We start from the raw sequence: 18,669 nt of genomic DNA, 5'->3' as shown, positions 1-18,669 counted from the left end.
ATTATTGCGTTTGTGGAGTATTAACTAAGATGCAAAATACGTTTTTATATCAGGGGGCGGCCATTTTGACAATAAGGTATGCTGCATTCATTTAAAACAAGTGGGGGACCATAGAACATATTATTGTTATCAATTTTTGGATGTCGTGACTTTCCCCACCCAACATCTCTTTGACAGAGGGTGAATGAATCCACAAGAAGGGGGCAAATTCCCCATACAAACACCAATGAGTGACATGCCATTACAAACCATTTAACAAACCGGTAGACCCCCCCCCACATAACGGCCATACCAGAAATCCCTTTATCACTATTGAGTAAAGTAAAATAGTACAGTAAAATTCTTAACGACATCCCTCACCCCATGGCAAGGTTATCTTAGTTGACTACAACTAACGAAAAAACTAAAATTAAAAACAAAACAATTTTGTTGACAAAATAAAATGAAAACAAAAATGCTTTTAAAAACAATGAAAACTAACTGAAACTACATTTTATGTTTACAAAACTACCTAAAACTATATTTATAGCAAAAATGTTGTTCGTTTTAGTCTTTGGTAATTCATTTAATGCATGAGCATTTGGGGATGAAGTTAAATGTGATTTTAAGTAGATTTATTTTGATATTAACCGGAAAAAGGACGTTTGAAAGTGTGTCACACAGAAGTGATGTCATCTAGCAGCAGCCAATAGAAAAGCACCTTCAGATGACATCGCTCCTATGGCTATTTTTTTTTTTATTACTTACAAGTACTACACTTTTTTTTTTAAACTAAAACTAATACTGAAACTAACTAAAACTAAACAAAGTAATAATTTATTAAGTAACTCAAACTAATTTAAAAAACTAACAGAACCACCCTGAAAACTAATTAAAACTAACTAAAAAAAAAAAAAAAAAAAAAGTGATCGGGACATCCCTAATTAAAATTCTTTAAAAATGACAGACTATATGGGTAGTAAAATACAGGCAGGCCTGAAGGTGACGTTGCTTAGCAAGAATTTTCTGCAGCTGGTCCATCACTAAAACTAATAATAAATGATTTATCTCACAGATCATTTGATTCAATAGAAAAGTCATTTATTTTCAATACAAATTGTCAGATAAAAAGCCTAGCTCCCATGATAAAATCACTGCAATAATTCATTAGCATTGAGTCTAAAAAAATTAAAATCTCTTTCAAAGTAACTTGTGGAAAAAGTCCATTTAAAGGCGGCATTTCCCCGCTGCTGGTGCTCACCGGAACAAGCCCACCGCTTTCTTCTTCTTTGCCTTGGAAGAAGCTCGCTCGGCGCGACCGCAGGTGACCAGCTGCGGAACGTTTACTCATCAAAATTCAACACAAACTTCTTTTGTCGAGCACATAAAAAAAAGAAAAAGACTGGAACACACAAGCTGGCCAATTGATGACGACATCGCCACAGGTCGAAAAACAAACATTCAAAGATTTCCCGTTCAAAAGTAGGTAGGGGAAAACTTTTTTATTTTATTTTTAAAGCCAGCAGAGAGACATAGTCAATAGGAAATGATGAAGGGAAAAATACATAAACTACTTTACTATAATAATTATTTAAAAAAAATGTTTAAAAGTATAATTCAAACAGTTATTTAATAAAATATGTGAACAATTATTTTACACATTTTTAAATGTTTATTTACACAAAAATCAACTGCTCTTTTATTTAATGAGGGAAAAAAAAATAGAAATTAACTCATTCACTCGCAGCCATTTTCACTGAAGCAACCCCCTTAACTCCCGGCTGTTTTACTGGATTTTGATTCATTTTGCAAGTCCCACAGAATATTGTGTTCTATTGCCATAAAAACATGAAACCTACCAAAAGAAAGATTACAGTCGCTTCTTTCATCAGGGGGAAAAAGTATATTTGTATCCGTTTCAGTTTTACAGCAGTTAGCATTACAATATAGCTAATTTTCATCATTGTTCACAAACCTTTTAAAAACACTGAAAAAAAGAGCTTGTTGCAACATGGCCCTGGCTGATCTCTTATACGCTGCTACGCTGGCCGTTTTTGTTGTAATAACTACCATTGCTTTAAGTGACCTCTTCAGGCCAAAAAGCTGCTCCAAAGCCTTCTGTATGCGCTAGCATTAAAAAACAAAAAAAAACAAAAAAAAAACGTATAAACACGTTTTTGGGAGTAAATGATAAAGTATTAAAAAACGTATTTATACGTTTTTGGGTTTGAATGAGTTTAAAAAAAAAAAAGAAAAGAAAAAAAAAGAATTGGATGTCATGACTGCCATCATACCTGCTGCTGTGTGGCGGCTGTGCGGACGTTGCGGTCTCCTGCTTCCACCACTGGACTGGTCTGCTTCTGCTCACTGTCAGCTTCTCCTCCCTCGGCATCTGCTTCGGCGCCTGAACAATGAAGACGTCCGAACATGTCAACATATTGAAGCAACCCACAACTTAAGTCTTGCTGCATTTTACAAACCTTTCAGCTTACAGACATTTTTCACTTTCTCAGTTTTGCTTTAGCATCCTTTACTGATGATAGTTTTTAACAAATATCATGATGCACATGTAAAAAGCTCAAAGGTGACATTGTGATACATTGTCTTAATTGCTAATTGCAGTATTTCTACAACCAGTAGAGGGAGATTCCACTGCTTAAAACAGAAGGGTTCCTTCCTTTATCGCATTCCAAAAACTACCTGCAATAATGGAAATCCACATTATTTTTTTAAAATTCCCATTAATTATACATTTTTTTTTTCATTTTGGTATGATTTTTACTTTATTATGAATGCTTTTTCATTCATCATTTATGTTTTTTTTCACTTAGTCATTTTTTTCCCATTAAAACTATGTTTTTTTAATTTACTCATATAGCAAGGCATAGATTTTTTTCATTTATTGTGTTTTTTTTTAATTTGGGTATGATTTTCATGTTATTATGAATGCTTTTTTTCCATTCGTAATTTATGTTTTTTTTATTGGTATGATTTTTAATTTATTTTGAATGCTTTTTCATTCATCATTTATCTTTTTTCATTTACAGTCATTTTTTCCCATTAAAAGTTTTTTTATTTACTTATACAGCACAGTATATATTTTTTCATTTATATCATGTTTTTTTTTTTCCTGCGATTGGCTGGCAACCAGTTCAGGGTGTACCCCGCATACTGCCCAAGGCCAGCTGGGATAGGCTCCAGCACCCCCCACGACCCTTGTGAGGAGTAAGCGGTTCAGAAAATGAATGGATGGATGTTTTTTTTTTTCCATTTTGGTATGATTTTTTAGTTTATTATGAATGCTTTTTCATTCAGAATTTGTTTTTTCATTTAGTCATTTTTTCCATTAAGTGTTTTTTTTAAATTTACTTATACAGCACAGTATATAGTTTTTTTCATTTATTATATGTTTTTATTTTTTAGTATGACTTAGTTTATTATGAATGCTTTTTCATTCATCCATCTATTTTTGTTTTTTCATTTACAGTCATTTTTTCCAATAAAAGTATGTTTCCTTTATTTACTTATTATGTAGCACAGTAGTATATAATGTCATGGAGCGACGCGACAGACACCGTTGGCAAGGTCTCATTGAGACGAATTCGCGGATGCCCGTATGTGATACAGCCGCACAAAGACCAAAAAAAAAAAAAAAAAAGCAGGCTGTAAATAATCCACAAAACAGCGAGGCCACTAAAGATGAACCCGCGATAAATGAGGGAACACTGTATGCTTTTTGAAATCTATGAATAGTAATGTGGTTTAAAAAAAGAAAAAAAAAGAAAAACAAAAACTAAACTTAGATGTTAAAGTGTGGAGTCTAGAATGAAACCCATTTAACCAAAATTGTATGATTTATTCTAGCAAATGAAAGGAAATTAAAATATGTAATTTTAAAGGAATTTCGTTGGCCACAAACGTCCACAAAATGTATATTTTCATGTAAACATTTTTCAAAGGGATACTTGACTCATTGAACAATTTTCATAAAATTGTGTCCAGAATTAATTTGATGGCATGATTTTTCATGTAGAATTAATACTTTTAACTCATTCACTGCCAGCCACTGTCGACTGATGATGACATCACCTGTACTGAGGAAGTAGGTAACGGCCAATCATGGCTCACCTGTTTTCTGAGCCATGATTGGCCGTTACCTACTTCCTCAGCACAGGTGATGTCATCATCAGTCGACAGCAAGTAGAAAAATTACTTTTTAAAGGTATTAATTGTACATGAAAAATAATGACGTTACCACATTATAGACAAAATATTCACTTTTTACTGCTGAAAATGTCTCAATGAATCAACTATCCCTTTAAACAAGTTTCTGATAACAAATAATAATAAAAAAAACAAAAAACAAACAAACTTGAGGCCAAACCTGAGGAGGAGGTCGTGGGGTCAGCACTTGCGGCAACCAACCGGTCCTGCTCCGACAATTTGCGCTTGCGCGCGTTTCCGTGTGCGACAACGGCAGCGTAAAGCTCCTGCAGGTCTCCGCCGAAGTTGCGCACGCCGTCACGCTCGCAACAAGCCGCGGAAAGAGTCTGATGAGGAGGAGACACCACGAGTGACATGAGGAGTGCTGTCAATATTCAATAGTTTTTGAATCAATTCATCCATCCATTATTCTATTGATTTGTGGACTAATTGTATTCATTTTAATTTTTCATTAAAGTGCTCTACAAAAGCATTTTTTCCCTGATTACTGTTTTGTTTTAAACCAGGGATTGGTGTTCATTTCATACTTTGTATTGTGATTAAAAAAAAAAAAAAAAAATTCAGTCATCATTTTTCAATGTAAAAACATGTTTGCAAATGTCTTATTTCGATTAAACACAGAAGATAATCTTCTTTCATGACGGACTACAGAAATCAGTCAACAATTACTGCTGATATGCTGAAATCGGAGGATTTGGACAACTTTAAAATAAAAAATGGCTCCAAACAATTACTCGATTATTAACTTATTGACTGGCAGCCATTTTCACTGAAGCAATCCCCTTCACTCCTGGCTGGATTTGGACTGATTTCGCAAGGCCCCCACAGAATATTGTGTTCTATTGCTATAAAAACATGGAACCTACCAAAAGAACAATAAGACTCTTCTTTCATCGGTAAAAAAAAAAAAAAATCTATTTCATGGATTTGGACTGATTTTGCAAGGCCCACAGAATATTGTATTCTACTGCTGTAAAAATATGGAACTTACCAAAAGAAAAATTAAGTCTCTTCTTTCATCAGAAAAAAAAAAGGATATTTGTATTGGTTTCCATTTTGCAGCAATTAGCATTCGAATATAACTAAGTTTCATCAACATTCACAAAACATTGTCAAAAGGATCTTTCTTTCAACATGGCCCTGGTTGATCTCCTTTGCTCAGATGCCACCTACTGGTAATAACTACCATTTCTTCAACCGTTCTTTGCAGTTGAGAGGCTGCATCAAAGCCGTCTGTATGCTCTAGCTTGAGTTAAAATGGCTGTCAGTTAATTAGAAAATCGATTACTTGATTATTTTGACAGCTCTACATGAGATCAAGAAAGTTGTTCTGTTTTGCTTATTTGGTCTGAAAATTATTTATTTCCAACACATAATGCATCATTGTCCATCCATCCATCCATCCAAACAGCATATAGAATGACAGAACGACCGATTAAATGCCAATCCACCAGATAGCAGAAGCTCCACTGACGAATCGATGTATATCCACTTATTGTCATTCATTGAACAAAATAAAAGCTTGGTGCTCAACTAAACATGTGCATTGAGACATTATAGTACTTTTTGTGGCATTTTTTAGGGTGCTGTGAGATGTAATATCGCAACATGTGGCTTGGCTCAATAATCGGTTGGGAAATCCGATAACGCGTGATGAGCATACTCCTCAAGACTTCATTATAAGACACGGGAAAAAACCACTGCAGTCTCCAAGTCCTACTCCCCCCCCCCCCCCCCAATGGGGAGCACAAACTCTCCAAATTAGCTCCTCAAATATTGACCATGAGAAATTGGTGGTCTTCTGCTCGCTTTCAGCGCCGAGGGGCACTCTGGTCAGGCGTCGGGGTTTTGCATTGATTTATTTTTGTGATTTGTTTGTTTAAATTCACGGGGGCGGGAGTGGCTTCTTAGTTCTCCTTTGGGCACAGAGGAACCAATGTGTTAAATGGGGGTGGGGTGGTGGGGGGAGGGGTTAAGCAGAAAGCCAACCTTATACTGTATTTTTATTCACAGCCCCCCCCCGCTCTCATTAGCTTAACTGTCCTCCAGCAGTTTTGGGATGATCTCAAACATTACTTCTGAGCATAACGACCAACACGCAATATATAATGCATTCTAATTTCCTCAATCGATTCGATTTTCAGTCACAAGAGTTCAGTTCGATTTGGATCCCCCCCCCCCCAAATTCAATTCACTTCAATTCAATCCAATACTATTTATGGAACATCAATTCTTTTTAAAAATCAAGGGCATGATAAAAACTCCGCAAACATTAAATTCCAAATGAAATTTTGTGGAAGCACTAAGATCGTTAAATTATTTAGTTTATTAATTAACTTCACACGAACATTGACATTAGCAAGGATGAGATGGAAATATTTTCATCATTCTAATTCAACGATTGTAAATATATATTCAAAAGATTCTGAATTGTCTAAAAGTTCAATAAGTCAGGTCTTTCATAAATGTAAGAAAATACTTTCAAATTCACGTGAACAGTAAATTTCAAGGACAGTAAGATTAAAAAAAAAATTGGCCTTTAATATTCTATTTTGTATTAATTAAAAAAAAAAAAGAGGGAAATATTAAATTAATCAATTCATGGTTTCATGAATCGATATCAGGTTCGTAAAGGAAAATTGATTTGATATCAATTATTTGATTTTTTTTTTAAACCCAGCTATAATATGATGCGTGCAATTTAAAAACAAAAAAAACAAAAAAACTAAAAAACTAAGCTAATTGATCACAGTCCTGTTTTTAGAGGTCATCAAGAGACAAATTCAGTATATCTTTACTTGCTTTAACTTTCAATTATTAACTCTTTGACCGCCAAAAATGTTTAATATCGATTAGTAAAATCACAATGTTACATGTCAGCTATGTTTTTTTTTTTATTTGTTTTTTTTTAAATCAATGGGCAGTGCAACGTCTAAGTGCAGCGCTGCTTGGTCAATGGGTTGTGGAATCAAGAACACCCGCTAACTATGGCCAGCAGATGGCAACATTGTATTTCATTTCAATGGGCTGCCGGTGTATGACATTAAAATGAAACATGACGGAATCTGATGAAATTGAACATTTTCAAGGATGACGTTGAATGATCAAAGCCTTTGTCACATTCTGGTAATAATCGTGTCCACTGAAGCAAAGACACGGAGGAATAAAATGTCAATAATCTTTCATCACCCAGAGAATGTATCTGCCAAGTACTTTTTTTTTTTTTTTCCCCCATTCTGGTAACAGGAAAAAATCCTCAGAGGATGATGGCGGAGTAGGAGGTGTGCTCACCTGGTAGCCACACCCCTAAAACCCGCCTCCTGTGGTCGGGAAGGTGAGGTAAGAAAAAAAAAAAAAGGTGAGGTGAGGAAGGCTCGAGCCTGTTGACGTTTGGCTATTATTAGCATGTTAGCAGCTCTGATTTTAGAAGCTGTTGTTTTCTTAAGGGGGGCTGCGGTGGGTTTGCTGGTGCCAGCCAGTCTCACACTCACTCACACTTTGTCTCGTCTCTGTTGACGACCACATGTTTGCTTTCTCCAACAACATGTGACCTCAAACTTCCTGCCCCGAATCAAAAAGTCATCTATCCCTGAATTGACCATCTCATTGAACAAAGACAAAAATCAACAGACATCGTGTCAACATTTTGGAGACTGTAAATGATTGCATACATTGGCAAAATGTTGTTAGAAGAAATTAACAAATTTATTTAGGTTATTTAGATGGCCCCCTATAACCCGGATGTGGTTGGGTGCTCAGTACGGAAGTAGAGACGAGTGCGGGAGGAGAAACGAGCGAGAGCAACGAGAGGGACAACAAGAATTAAAGTTTCAGCGAAAACATTCTACAACTGGTCAAGGGCACACACGGTAAATAATTTCTACGTTTGAAGAGCGTTATACTAAATGGTTATAGTTTGAAAGGCTAATTTGTTTCGCAATAGATAACTCGTTTACACACTGTATTTTAAGCTAGCCAGCTCACACTTAGCTTTTGACTCATTAGCACATGCTGTATCTACTGTAAACACTGTTTGCACAATAGGTGGGTTTCATGTGACGCCACGACAAGCGGCCCAACCCCAGATGGGGGACAGGAAGTAATTTCCCCAACGGGAAAAGCTGAGAAAATGCTGACGTTTTCTGCTGTTTATGGCTGTACCAACCAGTCTAATCAAGAAAAAAAATAAAAGCTACTTTCGTGGCCCAAAAGTAGTAACCCATAAAGGCGAAAATTTAAATAATAATAATAATAATAATAATAATAATAATAATAAATAGATAAGACGGCAGACCTGGATTAAAAACCTTCGTCTAAAATCTGGAGGAGCAAAGTTGGACAACGCTCGTATATGCAGTAATCACATAGTGAAAGGTAAGGATACAGTAATGAAACTACTTACATAGCTGAATAAAACTCTCAACAGGTCGGTGTGATATTACTGGAAACATAGCTAACCGTGATATTACTATGTGGAATTTGTTCTACAGCTTATGTGTCCATGCTAGGTGGCTGAATCTTTGTTATTAGCAATGCTAGCTACGTTAGCTATCATGACGAGTGGTTTTCTTTAGCCACGATCCACGGTTTCCACGGTGTCTTGTTAATGGTTAACCTAGCAACACGTAGAAAATAGCAGGTAAAGTAACAGTTAGCCAGCTAGCTTGTAGCCTGATGCCAGTGGTATATTTGAGCTGAAAAGAGAATGATTCTGAATCACATTTACTCACCCGAACAAAAACAAGACGGCAGTCATTTAGTGCTGCTTTTGATCAGAGTTCGCTGACCCAACCACACACAAAATAGTTGTAAGCCTCCAGGCTTTTATACGCCTTCATTTGGCTAGCGGTGTAGTTCGATATCTGGAGAACAAGGTAGTTCGCAATGTCGATTGCCTCCACACCAGGAAAATCTTCCATCCATCCATCCATCCATTTTCTTGACCGCTTATTCCTCACAAGGGTCGCGGGGGGTGCTGGCGCCTATCTCAGCTGGATCTGGGCAGTAGACACCAGGAAAATCTGACACAGAAAAAAATCCCTTTTCCTCAGCGTGTAAGGATTATATTCGACATATTTTACTATTTTTAGAGCCTGTCAGCTACGTCTAAGCTCATCCAACGCTTTTGCATAACCGCTTTCCATCATTTTCAATGGGTGTTCCCTATTTCCTGACCCCCAGTTGAATTTCGCGCGTCGCTGGAATCACGTGATTGCAACACACCTATAATAAAAGTCGTCTTTATTTCATTAAAGCGCTTTAATTTCATGTTTATTTAATACTGACAGTGTTTGCCATCATTGTGTTTACAATAGGAATGTATGCGTTTCTAAATATGTTGCATTGTATTGTATATTTGACTATAGTAACAGCATGTTAAGTCATTACATTTTGTACTTTATAGGGGTGTTAAAAAAAATCGATTCGGCGATATATCGCGATACTACATCGCGCGATTCTCGAACCGATTCAATAATCGGCAGAATCGATTTTTTTTTTTTTTTTTTTTTTTTTTTTTTTTTTAAGGATTCACACCTTGAGCATGGAATAATGTTATATGAACGGAACATTAATCCTTAATATTTTATTTTAATGCTGTTCAAACATGAAACAGATTACAACCTCTATAAGACTGAAATTTCAGATAAATAAATAATACATTTTCATATAAATCTTACACTCTACAAGCTTACTGATTAGTATTTTCTAAATTTGAATGAAAAAAAATCGCAACAATCGACTTATAAATTTGTATCGGGATTAATCGGTATCGAATCGAATCGTGACCTGTGAATCGTGATACGAATCGAATCGTCAGGTACTAGGCAATTCACACCCCTAGTACTTTATGACAATTATTGATTTTCATTTCATTCCTTTTAGTTTAAACGGTGTGACGTGGTGTTCTATGACAAACTGCCTGAAAGTGTATGGAAGAATTAACATCCACAAAACATCAGAATGAAGCGTGGGTGATTGACCAGGATGTAGCTACAGGCACTACATTGGCACTATCTGAAGACGGATTAGTGACGCACAGGAAGTTCAAAGTGTTACCTTGAAAAAAAAAATGTATAGACCTTTTCACCATGACGTCACACATCAAAGATATGTACAAAGATTATGAAAAGCTCAACAGCAATTTGTGATTTCATGACCTTAAGTCAGGGCCAACAATAGTCTGAAAGCCATCAAAGGCTCATGACGACATCGGAGAATCTACAAAAGCAACCAATGCTTTAGAAAAGGTACATCCAGGTCTGCTATCAACAAAAGTAGCAATCCATCAAAAATGGGGTGGCATCAGCTTGGTTGCATCACACTGTCCGACCCTTATCACAACAGCAGGATGCGAGGTGGCTACATGTTAGAGCTACAAACGACCCCAACCACCAGGCTGGCGTGGTAGCAGATGATGAAAAAAATGAAGAAGAGCAAACAACTGCTGGAAATTGCAGATGACAGTAAAAGTATGTTTTAAAAGACACCTTCCCTTGTGTTTGTTCTGGATTAAATTCAAAGCAGAATGTCCAAGCATTGCCAAAAAGTACACAAGTCCTTGCTTTATGACAACCAAACAAAACCACAGATTACACAGGACGTTAGCATTAAAAAATAATTATTTACATGGAACTGGTATGTGGTGCAAAAATGATCGGGATTGCCAGTGAGTTCTTCTGGATCAGAGTGTTGCGTTCGACGTAGTTGATCTTGTGTTCTTGTGACATAGATTAGAGGACTGGGTAGGCATCTTTTCAAAGCCATATCTTGAAGACAAATGGCAAACTGTTGGTCAGACCTCATGCTAGTGACGTGTGGGATTCCACACCGGCCCATCCCGGGACCCTTTTCATTCAACCCTTACATGCTACCCAACGGTAGCATAACCGTTATATATAACGGCTATAACCCAACCAATACGCAGAACTACGATCTCGCAGACCACACTCAAGTTTAGCATGTCACTGACAGCAGGTAATTATGGGCCTTTGGACTCGCTCTGTCACATGCTCCAACTTTCTACGAGTTTACTCAGGCACGGAATCAATGATTTAGGGTCGAAACCAGACTTCGAGAGACTCATCCATGCATTTTTCTCGCGCAGACTACTACTGTAACAACCTTCTCACATAAGGACTCTGTGAAAGACAAGTGCAGTACTGGTACATCCCGAATGCTGCTGCTCGGGTCCCGACGAGAACCAGGACTTACAACCGTATCAGTCAGTCAGGGTATCTATACTGCCTTCCTGTCACTCAAAGAATATTCTTGAACACATTTATATGAGCCTCTCCATGACCAGCTAACACTAAAGTAAATCTCTTACATGTTGGTCCCATATGAACCCAGACAATCTCAGAGTCTGAGACAGGTCTCGTCTGGTGCGCAGAGTCCAAACTCAATACGGCAAAGCCGCGTTTCAGTTCCACGCAGTCAAACAGTATAAGGCTACCCGTTGACATGAGACAACTATGCTTGAAAAATGTTGTAGCCTTTGTAAAGCACTGTCAACATTTTTTTAACAAAAAGTTTTAGGTTCTAATTAAGTGGAAGAAATCTTTGTACGTATGAACTTGAGTTCATACGTACAAATGAGGACAACCCCAATCCTTTGTGCCGCATATTCAAAATCATTTTCAGCACTGTGCAGTGGCGTGCAAAGAATCTTGGCATATGGGACGCCACCAAGAATAGCAGAAGTATTTCATCCGAAAACAGGAAAAAGAAGCCCCACAAAGAATTTTGTGGGCTGCATTTGGAGCAGACTTCAAATTGGGAAAGCCTTCGAACGTGCGAGGATGTCATCATCCTTCAAAAAAGAAAGATGCTGCCCCTGCTTTTGGAAACAGCTCAAGTTATTCCAAACAAACCCTCCAGTTCGCCGGAGGTTAAACGTAAAGAACGTAAAAGATGGAATGTGGTGGGAGAACGACACAAATACACAGAAAAATTTGGATGCAGTCAGTTCAACAGAATAACGTCAACCTCTGATGACGATTAAGCAAAAGTGAGTCAAAGACGATCGATCGCAGACTCATTCACACTTGTGTCAAATGCGGCATGATGGGTGTTACTACGGTAACAGAGACCCGGACACACAAATAGCTAGTGCTGTCACTATCAAATATTTTTAGAATTGATTAATCTATCGATTATTCAATAAATTAATCCACTAATCGGTTTCATTTTAATTTTGCATTCAAGGGTATTACAAAAGTATCTTTCCCCAATTACTGTTTATTAACCAGTTATTGTTGTTTATTTTGTACTTCATATTTGTACAGTGATTGAAAAAAAAGGGGGGGGGGGGGGGGGGGGAATTGATGTTGTACTACGTTACCGATTCAGTCATTGTTTTCCAAAGTAAAAACAGATGTTTGCAAATGTCTTATTTGGATTAAACACAGAAGATAATAAATCTTCTTTTCATGCACGACTACAGAAGTCAATGTTGATATGCGGAAATCAGAGGATTTGGCCTAGCACTGCTCGATTATGAAGAAAATATTAATCATGATTAATTTGTTTATAATTGAAATCACGTTTACGACAAATATTTGTTTTGTGGTACAAAACAAGAACATGTTTAAACATGTAAAAAAATGTGAAGACAAATTTCTTTGAAACACCATAATTATGCAAGTTCCTTTTGGACTAAACAAGATTTATTTAATTACTCATTTTAAAATAAAAAGTGTAAATATAAATTTAAACTAAATTAATATAAATTTTTTTTTTTTTAGGATTATGACGATTTTGTAATTTTGAAGTGTAATAATTGAATTTCTCATTTGGACAATTTTAAATTCCAAAATAGCTCCAAACAATTACTCGATTATTAAAATACTTGTCAATTAATTTGATAATCCATTACTCGTCGATTCATTTTGACAGCTCTACAGCTAGCGCTTCCATGTAAAAGTGAAGACACAAAAATGCACGAGTGTAATATGCAGAGTTGTCCTTGATAAATATTGCACACAAACACCAAAACTCATTCACAGCTAAATCTGCTGTGTGCTTCTCTCTTGAATGCAACATTTCCTAACAACCTTCAGACTTCAGTTGGCTCTGAAGGCCGCCTTGTCACTGCCCGGTGGAATTTGCCACCAAGAGTCCAAAGACCAAGTCTTTGTCTGTGCCTTCTTCTGTGGTGTTTACCCACTCAAGAGTTGGGAGCAGCCAAGAAGGAAAAATAGCAAGCGTTAGCCCCCACATGCATTTTGTCTACCACCAGATGTAACTTTCCATTATTGCACTTGTTTGTCCAAAAGCAACCAATGTTCTCATCTCCAACGAACAACAACTGATCCTGATGGGGTTTTTTCCCCTTAAAAAAATAAATAATAAAAAATAATAATTTCTGAGGTTGTCGGGTGACCATAATAGCGGCCTGAAATAAACTTATTTAAACGCCAGGCTGACACATTTTGGACATTCCGCAAGTCGATATGAAACGTTAAATCACTTGCTCTCAAGTGGAGTCAATAAAGGCACAGGCAAGAAATTCCACACCGCAATACAGTACGCACACAGCTGCTATAGATTGGAGGCAAACGGACACCGCAAGGTTCTTTTCTGGGCTTTGTGAAGACGGTGAGAAAAAAGATCAAACATGGCAGTGTTGGCCTCTCACCTTTGCCAGGAAGCTGCTTCTGTAAGCATGTCGCTCAAAAATGTCTGTCTGCAGGCGTGCTGCACACAAGAAGAAACATTCAGCGTTAAAAAAAATTGACATGGGCATTGGGCCCAAACCTCTTAAGTCACAATTTGTTCAATTTTAAAAAATCTACACTTTTGATCAGTGGGTGTAATTTTTATGAATCGTGCCTCATTAAGTAAATGAAGAGCCACTTATAAAACTTAAAACATTCAATTGATTATTTACAAAGCTGGAACCAAGTTTTTACTGGCGTCCACAAAGTCCCGCCAACAATACCAGATATCACTAACCTGTATACATGACTGGATAGATGATAGCCCATACATGCCCGTGAAAGCCGTTGAAGTCACAGAGCCATCTTGTAACTCCCACCTCGCGAGCAGACTACTGTATAAACTATACGGTATACGTGCAGGTGAGACATATACAGCTCGTAGGCAGTTACATACATTAAATTCGCGAGAATTTAGTCTCTGCTGACGAACTACTTTTCGGCGGACGAACCAAACCACGCGGTCGAACAGCACCACGGTGGCGGCCACGAGAAGCTGACGCACGCTCACGGCGTCCCAGTTCGTCACCCCCTTTCTTTTAGTGCGGACGCGGTTTGTGTTTGATAAACATTTTGAGTGTACTTTTGCTATTATGGGACCGAAAAAGACCCCACCACAGGCTAGTGTTAAGCCTAATGCTTACCAGCGAGGGACGGCGATTCGGCGACGCGTTTGCATTGTAGTCAATGGAGTTCGCGCCACTAAAAAAAAGCGAAAGTGCCATCACGTACCTCAAAAAAGGAGAAAATCGTGCCACGGCTGTTTAGTCCCAGGAAAGAGGTGATAGTAGTTGGCGGTGCTCACTTTTTGTTGACTCGCTAAAGTGCTCCACTTCCTGTAATTATAATGTAATACAAATGTTCTCCAATTTCGATACTGTAAATGTGTAGGATCGTATGCCGTCAAATGTTTCTTGGGAGGAGCAATATGGCGGCCACGCGACCTCAAAAGTCTTGGCCTATCGGCTATCCAGTCATATATGTAAAATATAGATCAGTTCCAGATATCCACAAGATGTGTCCGTCCCCAAAAAGGCTCCGGCTAGAAACGAGGAGTATTTTTTACATTGATGCATATCTTAAGTAGTTTACATCTATTTCCAATGCATCGTTAGATCCCTAGTAGCAATGAATGACAAAAAATAAATCAACACTGTACATTTGTGTACCACATGAGGTCGCTTGTGTGTACCTCTGCTCAGCGTGGCACCATTCTCCTTGTAGTCCAGGATCTCGGCATCCTTGCTGACTAGCAAGCCTTCCAGTTGCTCCACCTGCTGGTGCAGCATGTGGCTCATGGACAGCAAGGGCTGCACCAGATGAACACACACCTAGCATACAAACAAACATTTCTTTTTCAAGATGGCCATCGCTATTGCGTGAAAAAGCCCAAAAAAAAAAAAAAGGTACCACAGCTATTGGGGCGGGGCTGCAGCGAAACTCCCAATAGAAAGGCAGCCCTGTGAGCTTGCTCTTCAGCCTCAAGCTCAAGTGGCCTCCATCCAGCGGAGTCACAGAGATGCCCGCTTCGCATTCTTCGGGTGGCCGACTGCTGCCTGACAGACGGGGCTGAACCACCTCGCACAGGTGCGAGAAGAAGGCTTTGACGGGGGCTTGCAGACGCTTGTTCAGCTCCTGGCGCAGACATTTGGCAGACAACCACACGTTTGTAAGATAGCAAAAAAGTATTTTCGAATTACAGGACAGCTTTAAGTTCAAATATAAAGTCGCGCGCCTTTAGTGTAGTACCACGTTGTGCCACAACATGCCGGGCAGCACTGAGCTCTACTAGCGGACATCCAGCATAATAAAAGTGGCAGAGAAGGGCCCCAATAAAAGTCCAGTTTTTACCACAGAGCGGAGAAAAGACTATTATAGTATCTTATTTGAATGTTTTGCTGCTCTTTGTGTGAGTGAAAACTTCTAATTATTATTAACGATAATTTAGTGCGTCTATGGTGTTTTATATTACATGTTAGCATTAAGCTAGCAGACTTGACTTTTGTTATTACATATTTATTTTAACATTTTGGTGTTTAAACATACGATGTTTGATTCAGTTTTTGTCACATAGCACCCCACTGGCGTTGCAATGCCAGGGAAGCAGGTTTATTATTGCTTTGGTTTTGGAATTTTTCATTTTAGTTTATTTCGTTTTGAGTTTTGTTTTTGAAATTTTGTTTTAATTCGTTTAAAATTTTGTTTTAATTAGTTTATATGGTGGTACTTATTATTATTTATTAAATAACTAAAAATAATAAAAACTGCTTAGTTTTAGTTTGGTTTTATTTAGTTTCAGTATTATTATTTTTTTTAAATGTGTATTACATGTGCACAATATTTAAAAAAAAAAAAAAAAAAAAAAAAAAACACCATGAGAGTGACATCTTCTGAAGGTGCTTTTCTATTGACTGCTGCGAGATAACATCATAAAAAATCATTCCCAAATGGTCATGCATTAAATTAATTACCAAAGACTGAAATGAAGGACATTTGTGCTATAATTATAGTTAGTTGTAGTTAGTTTTGTAGACATAAAATATAGTTTCAGTTGGTTTTCATTTTTTTTTTTAAAAAGCTTTTTCGTTTTTATTTTATTTAGTTAATAAAATTGTTTCCTGAATTTTCGTATTTTTGTTAGTTTTAGTTACTAAAACAACCTTGCAGGGAACGTGTTTTTTTTTGTTTTTTTGCCGTACTAAAGTGTAATTGCACATCCTCTACAGTAGGCTACAGTGGTGCTATCATTGTCAGAAAGAGTGTAAATAGTTTTAGCTCCTCTAGAGATGCGTAGTTACAATAATGTTATAGACAAATTATATTATTTATAGAAACAGTGGAGAGTTGGGGGGGTGCGAAAGATTTTCTTCTTCCCTGCGTAACAAAAAAAAAAAAAAAGAGAAACACTAATGTACACAAACACTACTGAAATTGCACTACATTTCATGAGCGTATCCCACAAAATAAAACTGTAATAATCCATAATTGCCCCGTGAGAATAAACATTTTTTTTCTGAAATGGTGTACCTGAGCGCGGATTTGGATGGCCGCCGAGTTCATGGTCTCCTCCCACACGCAACGCAGGTCAGTAAGCAGGAGACGGTATTTCGTCTCCCCAAAACAGCTCTTGGCGAGCAGGTTCCAACCATCGATGGCAACAGGAAGCCACGGTTGCCGCAAGAGATCATCATCATCACTGGACACGCCGGTGGCCTCCATCCCGATCCACTGGCGTGCTCACAGGCTGCAGGTCAGAGATGGCAGGTTTCATTATTTTAAAATGGTCAACAATGAGTAGCCATGGCTCACAGTGATTCAACGAGTCAATTTTACTTTGAGGCAACCTCTCTCATGATACACAACATGGTGGAAGGCCATTACCAGCAAGACATTAAAATGTGAACCTGTGATGCATCTCACTCAATAACAAGCCGATTTCAGCAAGACAAGTGTGTTTTTGGATGGTTATTTCCCCATGAATGTCACGATGACTCAGCTCGTCATGCACGTCCCAAATCACAGTGCCGTCAGCTGCTTAATCAACATTTTGAATCTACTTAGTTGCTAACCTTTCGTAAAAGTCGTGCCTGCTTTCGGGTGGTGGCGATGTGTCCGCTTCTGCAAATAAGCCATCTCATCTCATTTGTCACAATTACTCACAAAACATGCTGGCCTCGTTCTAAGCAACTATAATACTCACAGTTCACAGCTGACAGTTAAAATTTCATTTCACACGAAACACACCGCCAACACTATTTCCACTTTAAAAAAAAAAATAAAAAATGAGAAGGAAGAGAAATTTCAACTTTAAAATAACATGATGCTGATTGGTCAAAGTTGTTAGCTAATGCTAGTTGTTTCTACGGCTGCGGCATTTAAATATCACACTCATAAAAATATAGCTCAGTCAGTAAAGTATTGACTGCAGTAGCTTGTAACAAACAAAACAGTTAAAAAAAAGAAAACTAAAACCAGTTAAAATAAGCAATGTTCATTATCAGCCGTAGCTGCTTCTCGTTGCGGTCTGCTAGTGTGCAAACAACGACGTGAAACAACACATTGGTTTATAGTTCCGCTTTAATTTAAACGCGCACTAAATTATTTTTAAAATGTTTAATTTAAAACAGACGTAACTGCTTTGTTAATTTACACGTAAAGACGTAGAAATGCACATTCGTTATTGGTTTGGTTAGATATAATTAAAGTCTTTCTTAACATAAATAAAATATATCAACGGGACCAGCGTTTCATTTATTTTGTATATAGGCTGTCAAGACCTTGATTTTGTGTTCTCATTTTGGTGTTTTTAATACAGTATTTCTTAGTTTCAGACCCCTGGCATTTTTTATTTTGATTTTTTCATTTTTCTTTACTGTTATTGTGAGTTTCTGTACTGTTTGTGATGATGATGATTGTTTGTTTAATGTTTGCCATGTTTGGCTTTTGATTACAATTTGTTAAATAAAGCAATAAAGCAATTGAATACATATACATACATATATATATATATATATATATATATATATATATATATATATATATATATATATATATATATATATATATATATATATATATATATATATATATATATATATATATAATTTGTTTTTGTATGTGACCCCATGACCAATGACCACAATATTGCATTATACCCTGGTAGCCTTGTGGTAGTTGTTTAAAAAATAAAAATGAATCCACATTCTAAATGCGGCAACACTCAAAGGAATTTAAAGGAGCAGAGTGAGAT

The 18,669-nt window shown here is 37.2% G+C and overlaps 1 protein-coding gene across 1 annotated transcript; it reads right to left on the bottom strand.

Moving 5' to 3' along the window:
* Nucleotides 1-1,058: 1,058 nt before the first annotated feature.
* nhej1 (nonhomologous end-joining factor 1) lies at nucleotides 1,059-17,960 on the bottom strand. Its single transcript, XM_077513935.1, has 9 exons — nucleotides 17,620-17,960; nucleotides 17,489-17,537; nucleotides 16,947-17,163; nucleotides 15,330-15,554; nucleotides 15,112-15,250; nucleotides 13,841-13,899; nucleotides 4,364-4,529; nucleotides 2,274-2,383; nucleotides 1,059-1,311 (listed from the first exon to the last, which is right to left on the bottom strand). The coding sequence occupies exons 3-9, from the start codon at nucleotides 17,136-17,138 to the stop codon at nucleotides 1,237-1,239; spliced, it is 966 nt and encodes a 321-aa protein (XP_077370061.1). The 5' UTR covers nucleotides 17,139-17,163; nucleotides 17,489-17,537; nucleotides 17,620-17,960; the 3' UTR covers nucleotides 1,059-1,236.
* Nucleotides 17,961-18,669: the final 709 nt, after the last annotated feature.

This window comes from Festucalex cinctus, chromosome 2 (assembly GCF_051991245.1).
Source record: "Festucalex cinctus isolate MCC-2025b chromosome 2, RoL_Fcin_1.0, whole genome shotgun sequence".
Classification (NCBI taxonomy): Eukaryota; Metazoa; Chordata; class Actinopteri; order Syngnathiformes; family Syngnathidae; genus Festucalex; species Festucalex cinctus.
This window is presented reverse-complemented; position numbering and strand designations above follow the sequence as displayed.